Below are 21,752 nucleotides of genomic sequence, written 5' to 3' on the forward strand. Positions count from 1 at the left end.
GCGCCGGGGGCGGGGCCGTGACGCGCGCACCTCGTGACCGTGGTAGCGGCCTGCGCCTGAGGAAGCCGGAAGCGGCTGCTATCCGCAGCCCCGACTGGAAGTGATCAGGAGGCAGTTTGCGCCTTGGGGGTTGTGGAACCCCGCGATGGACCCGAACCGGACCATCGAGCGGCGGAGGTCATCATTGCTGCTGCTGCGGCTGCTGTTGGTGGTGCTGCTGTGGTCGGGACTGGCTCTGGGCACCTTCTCCGTGGGCAGCAGCCCCCACAGGGTCCTCCACGACCTCCTGTCGGAGGAGCAGTTGCTGGAGGTGGAAGACTTGTCCCTGGCTCTGCTGCAGGGCGGAAGGATGGGGCCACTGTCACTCCCCCCAGATTTGCCGGATCTGGATCCAGAGTGCCGGGAGCTGCTGCTGGACTTCGCCAACAGCAGTGCTGAGCTGACCGGGTGTCTAGTGCGCGGCGCCCGACCGGTGCGCCTCTGTCAGACCTGCTACCCACTCTTCCAACAGGTCGCCAACAAGATGGACAACATCAGCCGAGCCGTGGGGGTGGGTAGAAGAGCACATCCGGGACCTCTGGTGTGGATTGTTGGGAAGTGAGGAGGATGTAATGATAGTTAACTCGGGGTGGGGCGGGGGTGGGGAGGGGCTCCTCAGTTTCCCCATCTGTGAGAAAACGAGGTTGGATTGGGGCAGTGGAGTTAGGGGCATCAGAAAAGTGGGTGGTGGTATAGGGAGGGCTTGAGGTTTGGATTTTTGCCTCCATGGCTGCTGTTGGGCCTCTTTCGGTACATACTTGCAGATAGGTATAACTAGTTTTCTTGGGGCTTCTGCACCCCAACCCTGCCTTTTCTTCCTTTCCTTCACCCCTTTGCCCCAACTCTGCCACAGCTTCTTCCTTTCCCCACTTGCAGTTCCCAGGAAGGACTCTTTCCTGAAACCCCAGCTGAAGTGGAGAAACTGCAGTGTGGTGGTGATGAGAAACTTGAACTTTGTAGCCAAACCGTTTCAGATTCACCACTTTCTAGAAGTTTGACCTCAGATTAATTATCTTGGAGTCTTAGTTTCCTCCTCTGTAAAATGGAGGAAAACTGCTGCCAGAGGTGACTGTTAAAATAATAAAAAAAGAGATAATGTATGAAAGGCCATTTTAGTCATTAATACAGTCTGGAGACATTTGGCTAGGACACCATTTCTTCTCTCTTATTAGAGGTGTACTCTGAGCAGGTTATATTCTCTGGGCCTGTTTTCTCATGTGTAAGATGGAGATAAAACGAACTCTTAGAAAACAGGCACAGGGACTTCCCTGGTGGTCCAGTGGCTAAGCCTTAAAGCTTCCAATGCAGAGGTCCCAAGTTTGATCACTGCTTAGGAAATAGGATCCCACATGCTGCAATTAAAAGATCCTGCATGCTACAACTAAGACCCGGCACAGCCTAGTAAGGAAATAAATATTTTATAAAAGAAAAAAAAACTGGCACATAGCAATAGTTTTCAGTAAATGGGAACTAAAATTTTACAAAATAGTAAAGCTGCTCTCGTGTCTTGGTACTCAGAGCTCTTCTGGTCATGTGGTACACGCTATGAGGCACTTAATTAAAAGAAAGACACAGAGACATGTCCCTGTTCCTAAGTACCTTATAGGGCTTGGCTTAGGAAAGGATTAGTGTCAAGGCTGGTGGGAGTCATGAGGTATGGGCTGGATATCCCTTTTAAAGGAACAACATGAGGAATGACATTGGGATTATGGAATGGAAAGTTCCTCTTGTACTGAGAAAAAAAGTCTCATGAAAATGTGATTGGAATTATTTCATAAATCATGGTTGAGTTGACAGAATTTAGACGTATTTAGACATTGCATCCCCTACTTTGTCAGCCTGATATTACTTGACATAAGTATGCATTTTTATATAAATAGGGAATTTATTTGCATTAAATAAATTCTGTGCTCAATCTTTCTGTAAAGAGTAAGTTTTCAAGGAAGTTTAGGCTTACATGCAATATTTTCGTGCATCCTTCTATTGGGTATGCTGCTGCTAAGTCGCTTCAGTCGTGTCCGACTCTGTGTAACCCCATGGACGGCAGCCCACCAGGCTCCCCTGTCCCTGGGATTCTCCAGGCAAGAACACTGCAGTGGGTTACCATTTCGTTCTCCAATGCATGAAAGTGAAAAGTGAAAGTGAAGTTGCTCAGTCGTGTCTGACTCTTAGCGACCCCATGGACTATAGCCTACCAGGCTCTTCCATCCAAGGGATTTTCCAGGCAAGAGTACTGGAGTGGGGTGCCATTGCCTTCTCTATAGCCAGGGATATATATGTGTGTGTGTGTATACCCCATTATTTTAAAGCACCCAAGACTTGTCCCTTGCTGTCATACTATAGCAGGTATGTACGGCATCATAACTGATTTAAGCAGTAAGTGAGTTAGTTGTTCTGTGGTCAGAATGACTGAATTGTGTTGCACCGCTTGGCTCTTGAGGCAGCAAATACTTTTCTCATTTGTGTAGTTTCTGTGGAATTAAGATGAAGTTAAAAAATTACCCCAAACTCTGGTGGTACAGTGCTATGGGCTTCTGTGGGCCAATTAAGGGCCAATTAGTGTATGGATTTCCACATGAGTTCCCCACTGCCCATGGCAATGTAAGGGTGGCATGAACTGTGTCCTCTGCTTTGTGTCTCACATTCTACCAGTGACCTGCATACCTGGCTTGCCTCACTGTTGTGTGAAAGGATCAGAGGAGAGATAACAAGAGGCAGAAAGACCCTTTCCCCAATTTATATTTCCTCTCCCAACTCATCCACCCCTTTCCTCAGTAGAGCTGGATGCCATAGCTCAAAAGCATGATTTCTGAACTTCTGGGGGTATTTCATGGGTTTAATAGGCTTTTTCAGATAGGTGTGGGAATTGAGCCATTATGTGTAGTAATGAACATATGGAAAAATATGTATGAATTTCTTAGGAGTGAATTTAAATTATCAGTTGTCCTTTGTGTGTGTGCAGCAGGGAGTTGTTTGTGGAGAGTAATGTATTTTCTTTGACTCAAGTCTTTGATTTAAATCAGTTTAATTAGCAAGCACATGCTATTCTTAAATATTGAACAGGTAAAAGGGTACTGAAGGAAAAGGAGGGGATAGTCCAGGCTTCAAACTTAAAATTATCAGTGTAGTTAGGGAAATAAAATTAATCTATATTGAGAAAAATTTAAAAAGGAAAAAAAATCCATGTGAATGTTACAAATTGTACAATAGGATTTTAGAACAAAAGAGTGAAGATGCTGAATTAAAGGAGGGAAGAGAGCAAGAGGGGGGGTGCTTATTAGAGAAAACCTACAAGCAGAATTTTATCAAGACATTCTTTCTCAACTCTTTAGTGTGAATCCATGTCCATGGATTGACTGAGAGAGGAGGAGAGTGTAAAGAGAAAAAGAATTGATGGTAGAAATTAGCATGCTATTTCTGTGGTGCAGCAAACTGATTGATTTATCTGTAATAGTTATCTGAAAAGAATTCTATTTTCTAGTCACTTTCTCTTGGAATTAATGGGTCAAGGACTCCATATAGTTTTATTATCTCAAGATAAAGAATACAGTGATTTGTGAAACCTGAATAATGGAATTAATGGATTCCTTCTTACTTGAATCATACTTTCTTCTTTTAGTTTAAACTGATAGGAATATAGTTTCATTGAGCTGTTCACCATCATCAGAGTGGTTGCCAAGATGCTTTGCCTCTCCTCCCCCTATTCTGAATTGCTAATCTCTATCTTATTCTACTTGGTTCATTTAAAATTTATATAGGCAGATAGATAGACATATGTTTGCGTGCTAAGTCACTTCAGTTGTATCCGACTCTTTGCGACCCTATAGACTATAGTCTGTCAGGCTCCTCTGTCCATGGGGTTCTCCAGGCAAGAATACTGGAGTGGGTTGTCATTTCCTCTTCGAGGGAATCTACTTGACCCAGGGATCAAACCCACATCTCCTGTGTCAACTGCATTGGCAGGCAGGTTCTTTACCACTAGTGCCACCTGGGAAGCCCAGATAGACATATAGATATGTGTATATATTTATGAAGGTGCTAGTAATTGAGGATATGTATCTGGAAGTGTTCAACATAATTTTAGTGTAGATTTACAAATTCTTAGGAATAGAAGGAGGAGATTGGAACACAACATGACATAATATGTCTGTCTTTCATTAGAGATTAGAATGCACTGTTTCTTTGTGGTTTAGTTGCTAAGTCATGTCTGACTGTTGGGACCCCATAGACTGTGGCCCACCAGGCTCCTCTGTCCATGAGATTTCCCAGGCAAGATTACTGGAGTGGGTTGCCATTTCCTTCTCCAGCACTGGTTCTTATTCATTCAGAAAAATTCTTCAATACTTATGATGTGCAGGGTAGTTGTACTTACTAGGGATGTATCTGTGAATGAGAAGAGCTTATAGTCTGATAGAGGAAACAGACATTAAACATCATTGTAAGTATTTAGTTCAAGTGTGATGTAAGTGTTGCAAAGAAAAAAATCCCAAATGCCACCAAAGCATGTAACAAGAGTGCTGATCAGGACTCAGGCTGGGAATAGATAGAAGTGGTGAATAGTTAAAGACACCTAAAATTTGAGAGGGTGGGAGAATGGGGAGAATATATACATTGTAAAGAAGTAGCAGGTGTGAAGACTCCAAGAGTCTGGTGTGTTTAAGGACTAGAAAGAACTCAAAGCACTGTGAGCCAGGAGGAGACTAGTTATTTGAGTCTGAGAAAGTGGGCAGGTGCCATGTCATGAGTCCCATGCAGTGAAAGTGGCTGGGTTTAATCCAGAAGGATGATCTGTCTATTTCATAGAGTTTTTACAAGGATTTAATGAGCTATACATTTAGGGCATTTAGAACCACTAGGTATTCAAAAGTACATCATCATCATTGGGGTTATTCATCATTTCCCTTCCATTCTCATGGTTGCCACCATCTTCTCATCCTGGATACTCCCTGAATACCACATAGTCATTCCTTCTTTCACCCCTTGATCATTTTATTTACTCCATTTAAAACCTTTTCCCCTTTCTTCCCTTTTCCCTGGGCTTCCCAGGTGCCACTAGTGGTAAAGAACCCGCCTGCCAGTGCAGGAACATAAGAGATGCGGGTTCGATTCCTGGGTTGGGAAGATCCCCAGGGAAGGGCATGGCAACCCACTCCAGTATTCTTGCCTGGAGAGTCCCACAGACAGAGTAGCCTGGTGAGCTACAGTCCATGGGTCGCACAGAGTCGGACACAGCAAGCGACTTAGCACACATGCGTCATGTGGGATGTTAGTTCCCCAACCGGGATTGAATCTGGGTTTGAGTGTGGAGCCCTAACCACTATATTGCCCCTTTCTTAGTATTGGGCTTAGTTCAAATCCTGCTTCCTCCATGAACTCTCCTCATTTCTCCCAACTACATTGATGTCTTCCTCAACTGAACTTTCCACACACTGACCACTCATACAGGTTATTCTGTATTGACTTTTAAAATAGCCAATCATCCACTTACATCCAGTTCCTTCTTAAGTAACAGGTTACACTTAGCCAGCTACACCCACCTAGAGCACTTTTGTTGGCAACAGGTAGCTAGGTGAAATAGCAAATATCAGTTACTTACTGGGTGCCAGCCAGTGTGCTAAGTGATTCATCTATGCTATTTCATTTAATGACTCAATGATTATGAAACTGGGCCTCACAGAGTTTACCTCAGCTTTCCGAGATTGCCAGCTAGTAATTCAGGTTTGTCTGACTCTTTAGGCCACATTCCATTTTAATCTGATGGGTAAATTATCACAAAATATTGTTTCATTTTCTTTCCTGAAATTTTCTTCTATAGCTGATATTGCTCTGAAAGCAATTCCAGGAAAGGGGCTTTTAACATATTTTATTCGAGGTTGCATCTTTTAATGAGTTAACAAAACTAAGCCACAGAATGGGTAATCATCCCAAAATGATCTTCAGAGAGATTTTAAAGCAAGATTTCTGCTCTTAAGCCCAACTTCCCTCTTTTCTAACCCCACATGGCTGATCAGTTCTTTTCTAGAGCTAGCACACTCTCTCATTTATTGCTCATCACACTAATTCCTTATCTGTATGTCTCTGGGGAGGTTCTTGAAGGCCCAGTGTTGATGGCATGCCTTGTCACTCTTTGTACCCTCAATACACCAGGATTCTCTTTTTAAGAAAATATTTTATTTATTTATTTGGCTATATTGTGTCTTAGTTGCAGCATGTAAGATCTTTTGTTGCAGTAAATGGAATCTCTAGTTGTATCTTGTAGGCTCCAGAGCATACAGGCTTCAGTAGCAGCCCACAGGCATGTAGGGTCTAGTTCCCCGATTAGGGATTGAACTGCATTGCAAAGCAGATTCTTAACCTCTGCACCATCAGGGAAAACTTACCCCAAAATTCCAGGATACTTATAATGCCTGGTAAATAATAGAAGTTAAATAACTTTGAAAGGGTGAAGGGTCAGCAAGACTTAACTTTGCTTGTGGCAAAAAGGAAAGGAAATAGATAAGGATCCAGTAATTCAGGAACTTGAATTTATCATTTACATAGTGTAAATCCATTCTTGTGGATTTTAAGATTTTGAGCCAAAACTGTCCAGAAGATGAAACAATGTTTTGTCATCATTTACCCACCAGATTTTTAAAAATGCATAAATAATATATGTTCATTGTAGAAAAGTTTGGACAGTGTAAAAGAGGCAAAAAAGAAAATGAAAACCCCTCTATTTCCATTATTTAGAGATAGCTACTGATACATTTTGGTGAACAGCTTTCCAGAATATTTTCCTGTTCATAAGAAGTATATTAATATTATATGTGGGCCTAAGTATTTGAAATGGTACCATAGAAGCAAATACTTATTTAAGAAGCAAAGATTTTCTTCCTTTGTAAGTGAACCTGGTACCAATAAATGTTAGCTGCTATTGTTTTATTACAGTTATTATTAATGATGTCATTATTTGATTATAACAAAATATTAAATGCTTATAATGCATATGTGCTCCATTGCTCAGTTGTGTCAGACTCTTTGTGACCCCATGGACTATAGCCTGCCAGGCTCCTCTGTCCATGGAATTTTCCAAGCAAGAATACTGGAGTGGGTTGCCATTTCCTCCTCCAGGATATCTTCCTGACCCAGGGATCAAACCTGCGTCTCCTGCTTTGACAGGGAGATTCTTTATCACTGAGCCACCTGGGAAGCCCCCAAAAGCTTATAATAAATATGAATTATTTTTATAAGGTTTTTTGGGCCTCAGGTTGTTGTTTGGGAAGTCTAAGAATACTCAGATTGTATTTTTTTCTTTTGTTTGGTTACAGAATTCTTCAGAGAGTCATAGTTGTGCCAGAAGCCTTTTAATGGCAGATAGAATGCAAATAGTTGTGATTCTGTCTGAGTTTTTTAATTCCACATGGCAGAAGGCAAATTGTGCAAGTAAGTAACTCTTTCACTTTCATTTTTGAAGTTGTATTTCAATAGTATAGATGTCAGATTTTACTTTAGTGAATTTTGAACTCTGAAAATTTTAAATACTCTTTATTACTAAATTTAAATGAATTTTGATTAGCATCATGGTTTATTAGTGAGAACATCTTGGGCAAATACTGAAAGCCAGCAAAGAGTAGCAGTTAACAGTGAGCTTTGCAATCAGATCTGAATCTTGTTCTAAGCTCTGTGACTTATTCTATCTTAACCTACTACTGTCAGACCTTGGGCATATAATTTTGCCTCTTGGAGCTTCAGTTTCCTCACCTGTAAATTCATGGTAATATTGGAACCTACTTTACCTGATAGTTTTGAAGATTAAATGAAATAAATTGCGTACAGCTCTTAGCTCAGTACCGGGCATATAGTTACTGTTCACAGAATGTTAACTGCTTAATAATTATGATGTTTATAATAATCTGTCAAATGGTGGTAGGGGGAGGTGGTAACATCAGTTCCAGCAGGTTTGTGGGCTTGTATGTATTTGTATAATGAAATGAGATTTATTTTCAGGCATTCTTTGGAAAAATTAAAGTTATTATTTCAATTCATAAGTGTTTTTAAAACCAACTATGTATTAGGAAATTCTTGTTTTCCATATCTTATAATTTAGTGAAGAAGAAAGTTAGAGTTACAGTATAACCTAAGGTGACAATAAATGCTACGAAAACATCATAGAGTTCTTGGGAAAATCGAAAAAAATCAGATTGACAAGAATTTGAAGTGACTTCCAGGAGGAGGTACCTTTTGATCCTACACCTTTATGACTGGACATGATTTCAGTAAGTAGAGACAAGAGGAAGGACACTGCAGATAGAGAGGCATCCTGAACAAAGGCCCAGAGATATAAAACAGTAATAGACATTACAGGATGCTGGAAGCACAGTGGGAGGTGAACTTGGAAAGGGAAAGTAGGACTTTGACCTATATAGTAGTTTATCACTTATGCCAACATTTTTCATACTGCTTAGAGCATCAGCATAGTACTATGAAGTGGTTATATACTGTAGTATCTTGGGAACTTACAATACACATGGAATATTAAAGTCAGTGAGGACTATAGGTTAAAATTTTTCAAATATCACTTAACCTAGCACTTTCTGAATGTTTTTAAACTGTAAAAATCCTTTTTTTTCCTGTGGAACCCCAATGGAAGGGAGAGACCAGTGAGGAAATTTTTACAATGGTTTAGGCAAGAGGCAAAGAAAATGTGAAGTAGGGCATGGGCTGTAAAAATAAAAAGGACAGAATGAATTAAAAATCTGTGTACCTGTAAGTCATTAAGGAGTTTAACTTTTCTAAGGACTTTGTCTTTTTGTTTATTCATATGACGATGGAAAAAAGACTCCCTGCTAAGTTTCTTTCCTTTGTAGTATACCATGGATATTGGATATTAACTCTTTTCATTTTGTTTCTATTAATTCAGAGGCTTGGCTGACAGCTAACTTTTTTTTTTTTAAGGCAAAATCTTTCCTTTTTGGAGTAAAACTTTTTAGTATAAATATGATTGAACAGTTTGTTTAACATAAACAGAAGAGCTGTTTTTAAGTATTATTAAGCCCTTCACAAAAATCCATTGATAGATGAAGTGAGTGAAGTGAAAGTCTCTCAGTCATGTCCAGCTCTTTGCAACCCCATGGACTATATTGTCCATGGAATTCTCTAGGCCAGAATACTGGAATGGGTAGGCTTTTAATTCTTCAGGGAATCTTCCCAACCCAGGGATCAAATTCAGGTCTCCTGCATTGCAGGTAGATTCTTTACCAGCTGAGCCACAAGGGAAGCTCAAGAACACTGGAGTGGGTAGCCTATCCCTTCTCCAACAGATCTTCCTGACACAGGAATCAAATTGGGGTCTCCTGCATTGCAGGTAGATTCTTTACCAACTGAACTGAAAAATATGTTAATTGCAAATCATTTAAAATCAGTTCATTAGAATAAATGGGGTATATGTTGGGGTTCACTTCTTTTGACTGATGTTGTTGTTCAGTTGCTAAGTCATCTCTGACTCTTTGTGACCCTATGAACTGCAGCATGCCAGACTTCCCTGTTCTTTACCATTTCCTGGAGTTTGCTCAACTCATGTTCATTGAGTCAGTGATGCCATCCAACCATCTCATCCTCTGTCACCCTCTTCTCCTCTTGCCCTCAATCTTTCCCAGCATCAAGGTCTTTTCCAATGAGTTGGCTCTTTGTGTCAGGTGGCCAAAGTATTGGAACTTCAGCATCAGTCCTTCCAATGAATATTCAGAGTTGATTTCCTTTAAGATTAACTGGTTTGATCTCCTTGCTGTCCAAGACACTCACAAGAGTCTTCTCCAGCACCACAGTTCAAAAGTATCAATTTTTTGGCACTCAGCCTTCTTTCTGGTCCAGCTCTCACATTTGTACATGAGTACTAGAAAAACCAATGCTTTGACTATACGGACCTTTGTCGGCAGTGATGTCTCTGCTTTTTAATAATGCTGTCTAGGTTTGTCATAGCTCTCGTTCCAAGGAGCAAGTGTCTTTTAATCTCATAGCTGCAGCCACTGTCCGTAATGATTTTGGAGCCCAGGAAAATAAAATCTGTTACTGTTTCCACTTTTTCCCTATCTATTTGTTATGAAGTGATAGGACTGGATGCCATGATCTTAGTTTTTTGAATGTTGAGTTTTAAGCCAACTTTTTCACTCTTTTCTTTCACCTTCATCAAGAGACTCTTTAGTTCCTTTTTACTTTCTGCAATTAAAGTGGTATCATCTGCATATCTAAGATTGCTAATATTTCTCCCAGACATCTTGATTCCAGCTTGTGAGTCATCCCAGCATTTTGCATGATGTACTCTGCATACAAGTTAAATAAGCAGTGTAACAATATACAGCCTTGATGCACTCCTTTCCCAATTTTGAAGCCAACCATTGTTCCATGTCCAGTTCTAACTGTTGCTTCTTGTCCTGCATACAGGCTTCTCAGGAGACAGGTAAGGTGGTCTAATATTCCCATTTCTTTAAGAATTTGACCTGATGTTACTTTATATATGTGAGAGGTAAAGCATCTTTTCTTTAAAAGGTATTTTGTAATGAATTTACCAATTGAAAGAAGCTTTCTTCTCTAGTTATTTTCTAAAAAAGGAAAAAAACATTTTGCTGCATACTTACTCAGTATGGCAGGTATAAAACTCTTTAGAATAAATTCTTAGGGTGCTTTGTTTGCCTTTGTTTTTCTATGAGGCGTCCTATCTTGAAAATATTCCTTGATTGGACTTCTGAAGAAAAAATGAAATGTTTACTCCCTAATTAAAATTAATTTGCCCAAAATGTATGGCCAAGCAGGGTGCAGAGAAGTATGACATCTTTTGGAGAATTATATAGCTAGGTGGGCAGAAAAGAAAGAAAGACTTAATTTTCATTCTACTTACATTTGTATCCTTTGGATTATATACCATGTGCATTTAATACCTAGTCAAAAATACATAAAATTTAAAAAAACTTGACAAATGGTCCAAATCTGCTGTGATTATTTGTATGTTAGATGTAATTAGAAAGATTGGCTATTTTCTTTTCCCAGATTATGCATCCATAAAAATTGTCTTCCATTCATTGTTTCACATTTTAAAATTTATCACAGTTTATATTCTGTATTTTATATGGAAATAAAATAGTTTTATAAATTTGTACTCCTCAGCAGTTCTCCCTTGGGCATTCATTCTAAAATAATTATCTTACCTAGAAATGAATAATCTATACCAAATTACCTGGAAACACTTCTAATTATGTTCTCTGAAATCTGCTCAATAAAGATATTATGAACATTTTCTGAAAATTTTAAAGAATTGTTCAAAAAACTTTGAATTTTCACCAAAATTTAACAAGACATTGTTACTTGAGCAACATAGTGTTTTCTTACAAAGTAGTGAGAAAAGAAATTTGAAGAAAGGGAAAAATGAGCTAAAGAAGGTGAGTAATAAGTCAGCAGTTAAATAATATTTCTCAATTTCATAACACTTGGCTCATTTGAACTTCACAATAAGCCCTGTGAAGTAGAATGAAGGCTCAGAAAGTGTAAAGGAATTACAGATCAAGAGTGTGGAACTAAAATCAAAAGGCTTTAAGAAAAGACTGTATTCATGAGTTAAGGCCTAATTTTGTTTTTTAAGTTCTATTTGATAAATTAATTGCACAGTCTCCATTTTAAGAAATATAGATACATTTTAGCCCTACAAAGTTTAATGTTTATGCTATGTACATGTTTGATATTATAGAAAACCTAGTCTTTTACTAAAAATAGAAATGTAAAATATTCTTTTTTTTCTATCATGCTACATAAAAGTAGATAATGTGAAAAAAATGTCTTTAGTAAAGCCGCACATTTTCTAATGTTAATCCTCAGCAATGATCAGGAATCCGGCATCGGGTTCTGAGACAATCACATCTTTAGCAACCAGATCTATTAAACCACTGATTTCGTGAGATCCTCACTCTATTTTCTTTATAAATGATGCTCTAGGCTTCTCTGTGTTTGTGTGTGTGTGTGCGTGTGTATGTGTGTGCGTGCGCACACGCGCATACTAAGTCACTCAGTCATATCTGACTCTTTGTGACCCCATGGACTATAGCCCACCAGGCTCCTCTCTCTGTCCATGGGATTCTCCAGGCAAGAATACCGGATCAGGGTGCCATTCCCTTCTCCAGGCGATCTTGTGGACTTAGGGATCAAATCTGTGTTTCTTGTGTCTCCTGTATTGGCAGGCAGATTCTTACCACTAGTGCCACCTGGGAAGCCCCAGGCTTCGGTTTACCTTGTACTTAGCAATCTGTTTGTTATCTATTCAGTCATTGTTTGTTTTAAATATTTGGCCTTTATGCTATGCTATGCTAAGTCACTTCAGCCATGTCCGACTCTGTGTGACCCCATAGACGGCAGCCTACCAGGCTCCCCTGTCCCTGGGATTCTCCAGGCAAGAACACTGGAGGGGGTTGCCATTTCCTTCTCCAATGCATGAAAGTGAAAAGTGAAAGTGAAGTTGCTCAGTCGTGTCTAACTCTTAGCGACCCCATGGACTGCAGCCCACCAGGCTCCTCCGTCCATGGGATTTTCCAGGCAAGAGTACTGGAGTGGGGTGCCATTGCCTTCTCCGATTTGGCCTTTAGAAACAGGTAAAAGAATGAATACAAAGAATATTTACTCTTTTAATAAAATGGAAGAAAGCAATCATGTCACACTATAATTTTAAATGAATTTGTGTCTGATCAGACAGAAGTTTGCCTAGGATGTTGTCATTTTGTACTGTAGGAGACCAAATGTGCTATCCCAAAATATGCCTCTTTGGCGTGAGGGTTATTTCAAGCTCATTATTTTGAGAAACAGTAGACACTGTTTCTCAGGAGAAGCTCTGAAAACAGAGTAGAAATAACCATTTTGTTTAGAAATTTATATTTATAAAGGAAATCTCTGTTTATAAGAGTGTCTCCGTCTCTACACCAGGAAGAAAACGATGACTTTAAATCACAAGAAAATCTTGTAAATGGAGAAAGCAGGGACATAAACCTGCATAGCCTTGTACTTGCTTATGTTACTTTTCCTAGTCACTTCACCACTGACCTCCTCTACACCCATCTTTCTTTGTTTTTACCTGAACATTATATTCAAGCCTAAATTCTAAACTACCTCTTTGAGTTACTCAATTTCCTTTTGTATCTTCCATGTATATGTGACATATACAAGTTAACAAACTTCTGTTTGTTTTTCTCCTACTGATCTGACTTTTGTCACAGGGGTCCCAGCTGAGAACTTAGAAGGGTAGAGGGAAAATTACTTTTCCTCCCCTATAGTATATACATAAAAACTGCAATATAAATATTCAAAAATATAGATTATTTGCCTTTTTATTTAAACACAAAACACTGGTCAGTTTTCTCAGAGTTTGTATAAAATTGTTAAATACAAGCCATGATCCCTTTTATCTCAGTTAACTTTATGTGGTGATCTAGTTATTAAATTTACAAATATAGAGCTGATAAGGGATGCCAGCAATAGAGACCTTTCAGTTCAGTTCAGTTCAGTTACTCAGTCGTGTCCAACTCTTTGCGACCCCGTGAATCGCAGCACACCAGGCCTCCCTGTCCATCACCAACTCCTGGAGTTCACTCAGACTCACGTCCATCGAGTCAGTGATGCCATCTAGCCATCTCATCCTCTGTCGTCCCCTTCTCCTCCTGCCCCCAATCCCTCCCAGCATCAGAGTCTTTTCCAATGAGTCAACTCTTCGCATGAGGTGGCCAAAGTACTGGAGTTTCAGCTTTAGCATCATTCCTTCCAAAGAAATCCCAGGGCTGATCTCCTTCAGAATGGACTGGTTGGATCTCCTTGCAGTCCAAGGGACTCTCAAGAGTCTTCTCCAACACCACAGTTCAAAAGCATCAACCTTTAGTGGTAACTAATCTGGAGTCTATTCCATCTGGCATCTAAAAGATAAAATGGGAAGGAAAAAAATTACAAAGGAAGAACAAAACTTACTGATGTGTTTTTCAAACTTGCTTTTAACTGAAACTTAAACCAATATGTGATCCATTTTGTAGGCATGTATCTTCTGATATAAAATGACTATTCCTTTTTCATCTTCTATGCTAAGAAAATGTAGAACTATAATTACATAGTTTAAAACCTTTTAAAGTTAATTTAAGGGGATGTTAGGGTTTTTAAAAATAACTATTAAAAATATAAACATTTAAAAGTGTAAAAGCTAAAATATTGTTTAAAAAATCACCTTTCCTTCTATTAGACCTAGCTGTGGGTTAGTACCTAGTCTTTGCCATTATTACTTGATGAAAGGACGGCTAGAAACTCAATAAAAGAGAGTGCCATTCTAAAACAACATTGTTAATCTACCATTGTTGTTGTTGTTCAGTCATTAAGTCATGTCCGTCTCTTTGCGACCCCATGAACCCCAAAGCAGCATGCTTTGCTTCTCTGGCCTTCACTGTCTCCCAGAGTTTGCTCAAACTCATGTCTGTTGAGTCAGTGACGCTATCTAACCATCTCTATTCTCCAATATAAAATAAAAAAATTTTTAAAAGAGTGCCATGCATTACCACTACCGTCTATTTTATATTTAGAATTTCTGTGTCTTTGAATGATATTGGTCTTTGTTAGAAATGAGTTTTGGGAAATTAAAATTCAAAAGAAATGTTAATACAACTCTTCCAATTCACATTACAAATAACATGAAAATTAATTTTTGTAGAGAGTGACTGCTAAGAGGTAAAGAAAATATATCAAGGATTTCTCTTCACAATTTTAAAGCTGTGTATTGTTGACATAAGGATAGCCTGGTTATTGAGATCCTTCTTAGTTATCTTATGCATATGACAGTTGGATAATTAGTAGAGTGACCAGATTTGATGGGACCATAACTTGCTTTAAGGTAGTGTTTTGGTACTTTGTTTTTTATTTTTTTCTTTTTCAACTTTTTTGAGATGTAATTGACATGTAACATTGTTTACATTTAAGTTGTACAATGTGTTGATTTGATACAATTATATACAGAATGATTACCACCATAGTGTTGGATAACAAACATCTCCATCATGTCACACGATTACCATTGTGTGTGTGTGTGTGTGTGTGTGATAAGAACACTTAAAATTTATTCTCTTAGCAGCTTTCAAGTATACAATACAGTATTGCTAACTAAATCACCATTCTGTACATTAGATCCCCAGAACTTGTCTCATCGTACAACTGGAGGTTTGCGCCCTTTGACCAACCACCCCCTTTACCCCCACCCACCACCCTTTGATAATCACCATTCCACTGTTTCTATGCTATCAGCTTATGCAAGAATACTGGAGTGGGATGCCACTTCCTTCTCCAGGGGATCTTCTCAACCCAGGATCAAACCCCAGTCTCTGCACTGCAGGGGTCTCCCACATTGCAGACAGATTCTTTACTGCTGAGGCACCTTCAACTCTGAGCTACCAGGGAAGCCCATAGTTGACTATATATGCAGGAATTTATTTCTGGACTCGCCATTCTGTTCAATTGGTCACCTTTCCCCTGATAGGAGAAAATCTTCCCTAGTTGATGAAACTCCTGGAGAAGAGATTTATGACAATTGAGTTTCTTTTGGAAGCTCTGTCTTTAGGCAGGTAAGGGGGAATTCATAGAAAGCTTATCACTACATTGGCTGTTTTCCAGGTGCCTGCAGCTCAAAATAATCCTTATGGCAGATAAGCCTATGTTAGAAAGGCATATTCTGCCACTCTTCACTTTTTGTCTTGATTCTTTAAAAATCAATAATAAAACTTAATAGTTAACCAGGGTTCCATGCCTGGTCCAGGAAGATGCCACATGCCTCGGAGCAACTAAGCCTGAGCACCGCAACTCCTGAAGCCTGCGTGCCCTAGAGGCCATGCTCCAAAATGAAGACTGAGCAGAGCCAAAAATAAATAAATTAATCTTAAAAAAAAAAGTGAACAAGAAAGTCAATTAATTGGAACCCATCTTTCCCATATTTTAGCCAAATGGTAGCATACTAAGCATTAGACACACATTTATATCTTATAACTTTAGATATCCTATGTTCATACTTACTAAGCTTAATTATGTTGTTTAGGTAAAAAGTTGCCATACTTTAATGCTATATTTTCTGAAGCTTACCCTATTTTTCAGAAATTGGTGATTGTCCCTGTTTTTCTCTATAAAACTAGTTATGAAAAACAGCAGAGATTCTTATACAAACTCCTAACAGATGTCAAATTCTTTTATCTAAAGATGGATACATAATTCCTGTTATGATATTTAGTAGGTTTCTATGTAAGGTCTTAACTTGAACCCTTAACACCTTTAAGAATGCCTCTTGAGCTGATGCCTGAGCCCTTACTGAGCTAGAAACTGTGCTAATCTGTCCTTGATGAGGCTTCATTGGTTATCTGAGATGAGGAAAATTCATAATGACCACTTCACTTATAGTGCTTATAGGAAGCTAATATTTCTTATTAATTTCTAAACTATATAGCTTCTCACTGCTTGTAACCATATGTTCCCAATTCTTACAAAAGGATAAAAGGAATTTCACTGGAGTTCCTTTGTTTTAGATCAGAAAGTCAGAGCTCTTTAATAATGAAGACATTTTTAATCTCATTATGTAAGTAAACTCCTTTGTGCTTTATAATATCACTAATGATCACTGAAAGATTTTTGATAGTGCTGCATTAATGCAGTACTTAATAAGATGACTGGTCTATATTAGCTTTTAGTTTAATTTTCAAATTATTTCAAATGAAAAGGAATGGCTGTTAGTAAAATAAGAGGAATTAAGTTCTTTGTTGTTCAGAGAAGCTTCTTTTTTTTAAATTATTTTTTCTTTTGTTTTTATTTTTCATTATTCTATAAATTACCTTTTTATAAAGAAATTACTTCAGTTACATATTTTGTATAGAAGAAATTGCCATTGCTCTCTCTTTTATACGGCAATACAGGGGTATACACCCACCCCCTGTGCCATGACATGGCTCATTATATACAGATGTATAATTGTTGTAGGTGAAATTTTATTCCCTCTACCTCCCTACAAAATGTCAACTACAAAACCTGTAAACCACTTCAATCTTTTTTTTTTTTTTTTTACGAACGAGGCAATTTATTAACCCAGCATCATTTGTTCTAATGCTTCTTGTTGGCAGCTGCCACCTGTCCAGCGATTCTGTCCAGATCTCTCTGTCCCTGAGGCGTCAGTTTGCGGCCCCCATCTTGGTCCTTTTCCACCATTTTCAGCCCCTCCAGGGCTTGGAGGACCCGCCGGGCCACGCTCTTGGAGCCTCTGCTGAAGTGGCTGGGCATGACGCCGTTCCTCTGGCGCCCCCCATAGATCTTGGTCATGGAGCCAACCCCAGCGCCACCCCGGAGGTACAGGTGCCGTGCCGTGGAAGCAGCTGGTGTGTAGAACCAGTTCTCATCATAGGGAGCAAGGTCTTTATGCTTGGCCAGCTTGACGGTGTCCACCCATTCAGGGACTTTCAGCTTCCCGGACTTTTTGAGGAAGGCTGCCAGAGCTCTGACGAACTCCTGCTGGTTGACATCTTTTACAGTAACTCCAGGCATCGTTCGGCCTCCGCGCTGCCAGCCAGGGGAAAGGCCACTTCAATCTTATTAGCCCATATACTAATATTATGCACGTTTGTAACTGTTTTTATTTATATATACTCTACCTCATGTGTAAAAAGATTCAAGGCTACTTTGTGATGATGTTAAACCAAGATTAAGAGAGGCTTATGTTGTTATTTTTTTAAAAGAATTTAGTGTATAAACTTTTTGAAAGCCAATAGAATAACATTTTTAAATAGTAAAGAAAAAATGGTATAATTGAGATAAACTTAATTAAGAACCTGACAAGTATATTTTATATTTTAATAACTTACTAACTTGATGTATGATCCTCAGTATATCATCTTATTTCTCTGGCTGTTTCCTAATTTGTGAAGTGATCCTCAGATTTTCAAATGATAAGGTGAACGATCAGAACAGGACTTACATGTTTGAGAAGATAAAGCTGCAGAGAATGTAGAGTGCATCAGCAGGGCCCCAGGTACAGACCAGGTCCTACACTATTGGCCTATGTGAGCAGGTGAATGGAGCGGGATTCCAACTCAGCTTCTGGAGGCAGAAGCACTCTTGTAAACTACCCAAAGGCAATGTCTTTTTCCAGCTTGCATAAAGGAGTCTTAATGTACTAGTTGCCCTGTTCACCAGTTTTAGGCTTCGTCTCAGTTGCCAGCACTGAGCAGTTGATAGCAACTACCTGAATCCCTGCATGGTGTAAAATCTATGGGGAAATCTATGGGTGGTGGATGGAGGAGTGGAGGTGTGTATTTATTAATTACCCGTATTAAACTTTAATTTTTTAGAGGGTAGATGTGAATATTTTGTGTTTGTGGTATTTGAAAGTGCAGGCTTAGGAATCAGACTGAGTAACAATTCCTGGTTTTTACTTATCGGTCGTGACCTTGGCAACTTCCTTAATTCCTGTCAGCCTCTGTTCCTTATTTAAAAAGTGTTCCTTATATTAAAAAGTTCTTGCCTCATGGCTTCCCTGGTGGCTCAATGATAAAGAATCCACCTGAAATGCAGGAGACTGCCTGCAACGATGTGAGTTTGATCCCTGGCTTGGGAACATTCCCTGAAAAAGGAAATGGCAACCTACTGCGGTATTCTCGCCTGAGAAATCCCATGGACAGAGGAGCCTGGCAGGCTGTAGTCTATGGAGTTGAAAGAGTTGGACATGACTTGGCAACCAAACCACCACCACCACCTTTCCTTATAAGATTGTTGTAAGAATTGAGTGAATGTGTTTAAAGTACAGGCATGGCACTTGGAACATAGCAACTACTCAGTTAATGTTAGCTTTCATTGTAGTGATTGTTGTTTGTAATAGTGAATACATTGTATAGTGTGTCTTATCCTAATGTTTGCTCAAGGGGAGGGAAAAAAATTTTTTTTCCTTCACCCATTTTAGGTTCTTTGATTGGAACTCTTTAATTAGACTGGCCAAAGATGGAGTAACAAGAAAAAGCAAGCAGAAGCTTATTAACATGTGCATTGCACATGCACATGTGGGAGCACCCAATGATGAGGAACTCAAAGAAATGGTTAGAATTTGGGTTTATATAACATCTTAGGCTAATCAGAGGAAAGGGATTTTGGCCTTCTGGATGTAGGAGGCAAGTTATGGGGAAGTGACCAGTAAAGTATGGTAAACAGGATTGCTTAGTAAGATTTGTTATGTAGATTTAAGTTAGAGCCCTCTCCATTGGGAAGAGTTAGTTGTTATGAGTTCTTCTTTCTCTGGAGAGGAAGACATCTTTACAAATGGAAATTTCTTTTACAAGTGTAAATTTTATTTACAAAATAAAAACTTGAACCCTGTTTTTAGTTTTTCCTGAATCTATTGGTTCTGAAAGTCCTTTAGCTCAGAATAATCCATATCCCAAAAAGGCATATTTTGAGTTGGCATATTCTGGTACTCTTCACTACTTATTCAATCTGTCTCTTATCCATTGATTTCTTTTTGTTTGCATTACCTCTTTTCTCCTGGATAGTTGCAACAGCCTTCTATCTGCTCCCAGTTGAAAGATAGTAATAGATGGCCCTGAGTGGGTATAATGTACAGCTGTCAGTTGAACTGAAGAGGAACAAGAGTATGGTTGAGTACTAGAGAATAGAAAATATTTTAATATCTCTTGTGGAATAATTGGCAGGGCATCTACAAGGATTGTTTTGTGAATCTGACATTAGTTTGAATTGAGTCCCCTCATTATAACTTCAGAATTTTCTGTAGTAGCGTTCTATAACTACAGTTGGGAATAGAGAAAAGTTGTGTGCGTGCTCAGTCACTCAGTTGTGTCTGACTCTTTGTGACCCCGTGGACTGTAGCCCACTGGCTCCTCTGTCCATGGAATTTTCCAGGGAAGAATACTGCGGTGGGTTGTCATTTCCTACTCTGGGGGATCTTCCCAACCCAGGCTTCTGTATTGGCAGGCAGATTCTTTACCACTGCGCCACCTGGGAAGATAATGAAGGCTTAAAATATTAATATTTGTGATTACGTGGAATGTAAAGAGGACAAGGATTCTAGGAGCGTGAGATTGAAATGGCTGACCGTGAGTTTTAGGATGTGATGTCAGGCACTTGAACCTAGATCCCAGAGAGTAATCTGAGGGAGTACAGGGAGAGGATAAGGAATAAGAGCACAAACTGAGGATAAGGAATAGGTTCATCCAAGGAGGGGCAATAGATAGATACATTGTGCTATGTTCATGCATATAAAATAATTCAAAGGATTTAATTTGAGCTAATACTAAGTGAGAGTAGCAAGTTGCAGAGGAATATCACTTATGTGAGATTTTTAGAAAGATATGAAACAATTGTATGTATTTCCAGATGTTACTTGTAAGTCCCTGTATGAGTATTTTATGCAAAATTATCACCAGCTTGTTTCTCTGGTCTCCCAACTCACAATAGACTAGAAAGAGCAGATTTTTTAAAATTACCCTCTTTGATGCAATAACTGACCTACTATTCGAGATGGAAGAGACCCAGAACTACTAAATTTAACACAGAAAAGGATCAAAAAGCATATACATTTAGCTGAAATCAATGCAGATAAATGGTCTTACGCCTGAAATACTCCTTTTAAGGCAGCGTTTGATAACTGATATTCATGATTAAGACTTTGCACTGTCAAAAAATCAGTTTCAATTTTATTTGATATATTGTTTTTACAAAGAGAGGAGAGTATGTGATTAAGATTTTCATGAAAATGGTTATGATGTTACCAAAATATTTCGGAAACTGAAAGGGGTTAAGTTTCATGTATTTGGAAAATTCTCTTAACGTGTGAAGAAACTTCATGCTTATTTGAACAGAGGTTTACAATAGTGCAAAACGGAAGGTAACAGCTTAAAAGATAAATGACTATATAATTACTGCTTGAGTTATATCAATATGCTTTTTTGGTTTCTTGACAGATTGTTTAACGAACAAAAGTGAAGAATTATCAAATAGCACAGTATACTTCCTCAACCAATTTAATCACACCTTGACCTGCTTTGAGAATAACCTTCAGGTATTTTTATATATGATACTTGAAATTAAAATGCTGTTTTGTCCAAATGAGTAATAAATAATTCCGGTTTTTATAGCACTACTTGTTGATATTCATATACACATAGAGTGTAGAGGTAGACCTGGATTTCTACTAAATCTATTACTAGCTCTTGGGCAAATCAACAAAACTTCAGTTTTTTAATTTGTAAGGTGGGAATAGTAAAATCTACCCTGACTACCTACCTTCCACTATTTTGTAGTCAGGATCCAATGAGTTAATGAGTATGAACATATTAACTGAAGCATGTGATTGTTTAATTGAAACACAATGTTGTTCTGTCTGACAGTAATTTACTTTGACTTTGTTTATGCAATAATGTATTTTGCAGTTCAGTATGATTGTCTATAAGAAGCTTATTCTCTGCCTCAGTGTTTGCTTAAATATATTTTACCTACTTTAAAAGACTCTGTTTAGTAACGTAACTTTGAGTTTTGAATTATAATATAAAAGGTAGCCTTTAAGAAACCAAGTTATTGGGTTTTGTTTTCTCCACCTCTGACCTTTGAATGTTAGTATTAGAGCTTTCCTGGTGGTGGTGAAGGGTGAAACTGGAGTTCTGGTAAAGTCCTAGTTTTGAAACTTGCTTTTAATCAAG

At 38.7% G+C, this 21,752-nt stretch overlaps 1 protein-coding gene and 1 pseudogene across 3 annotated transcripts in view; one reads left to right on the forward strand and one right to left on the reverse strand.

Annotated features, from left to right (window-relative positions):
• The first annotated feature begins 40 nt into the window (after positions 1-40).
• Positions 41-21,752, forward strand: part of OSTM1 (osteoclastogenesis associated transmembrane protein 1) — a 42,883-nt gene continuing 21,171 nt past the window's right edge. The window contains exons 1-3 of one of the 2 annotated variants that reach the window (XM_027551276.1): positions 41-550; positions 7,347-7,461; positions 21,018-21,115. In XM_027551276.1, coding sequence (XP_027407077.1) covers positions 146-550; positions 7,347-7,461; positions 21,018-21,115 — 618 coding nt within the window. In that variant the 5' untranslated portion in view covers positions 41-145. The remainder of the gene's footprint in view (positions 551-7,346; positions 7,462-21,017; positions 21,116-21,752) is intronic. The other variant, XM_027551275.1, reaches the window with a different exon arrangement.
• LOC113898284 lies at positions 17,104-17,634 on the reverse strand (annotated as a pseudogene). Its single transcript, XR_003512600.1, has one exon. The product of XR_003512600.1 is annotated as a 40S ribosomal protein S19 pseudogene (transcript).

The sequence above is a fragment of the Bos indicus x Bos taurus genome, chromosome 9, assembly GCF_003369695.1.
Source record: "Bos indicus x Bos taurus breed Angus x Brahman F1 hybrid chromosome 9, Bos_hybrid_MaternalHap_v2.0, whole genome shotgun sequence".
Taxonomy (NCBI): domain Eukaryota; kingdom Metazoa; phylum Chordata; class Mammalia; order Artiodactyla; family Bovidae; genus Bos; species Bos indicus x Bos taurus.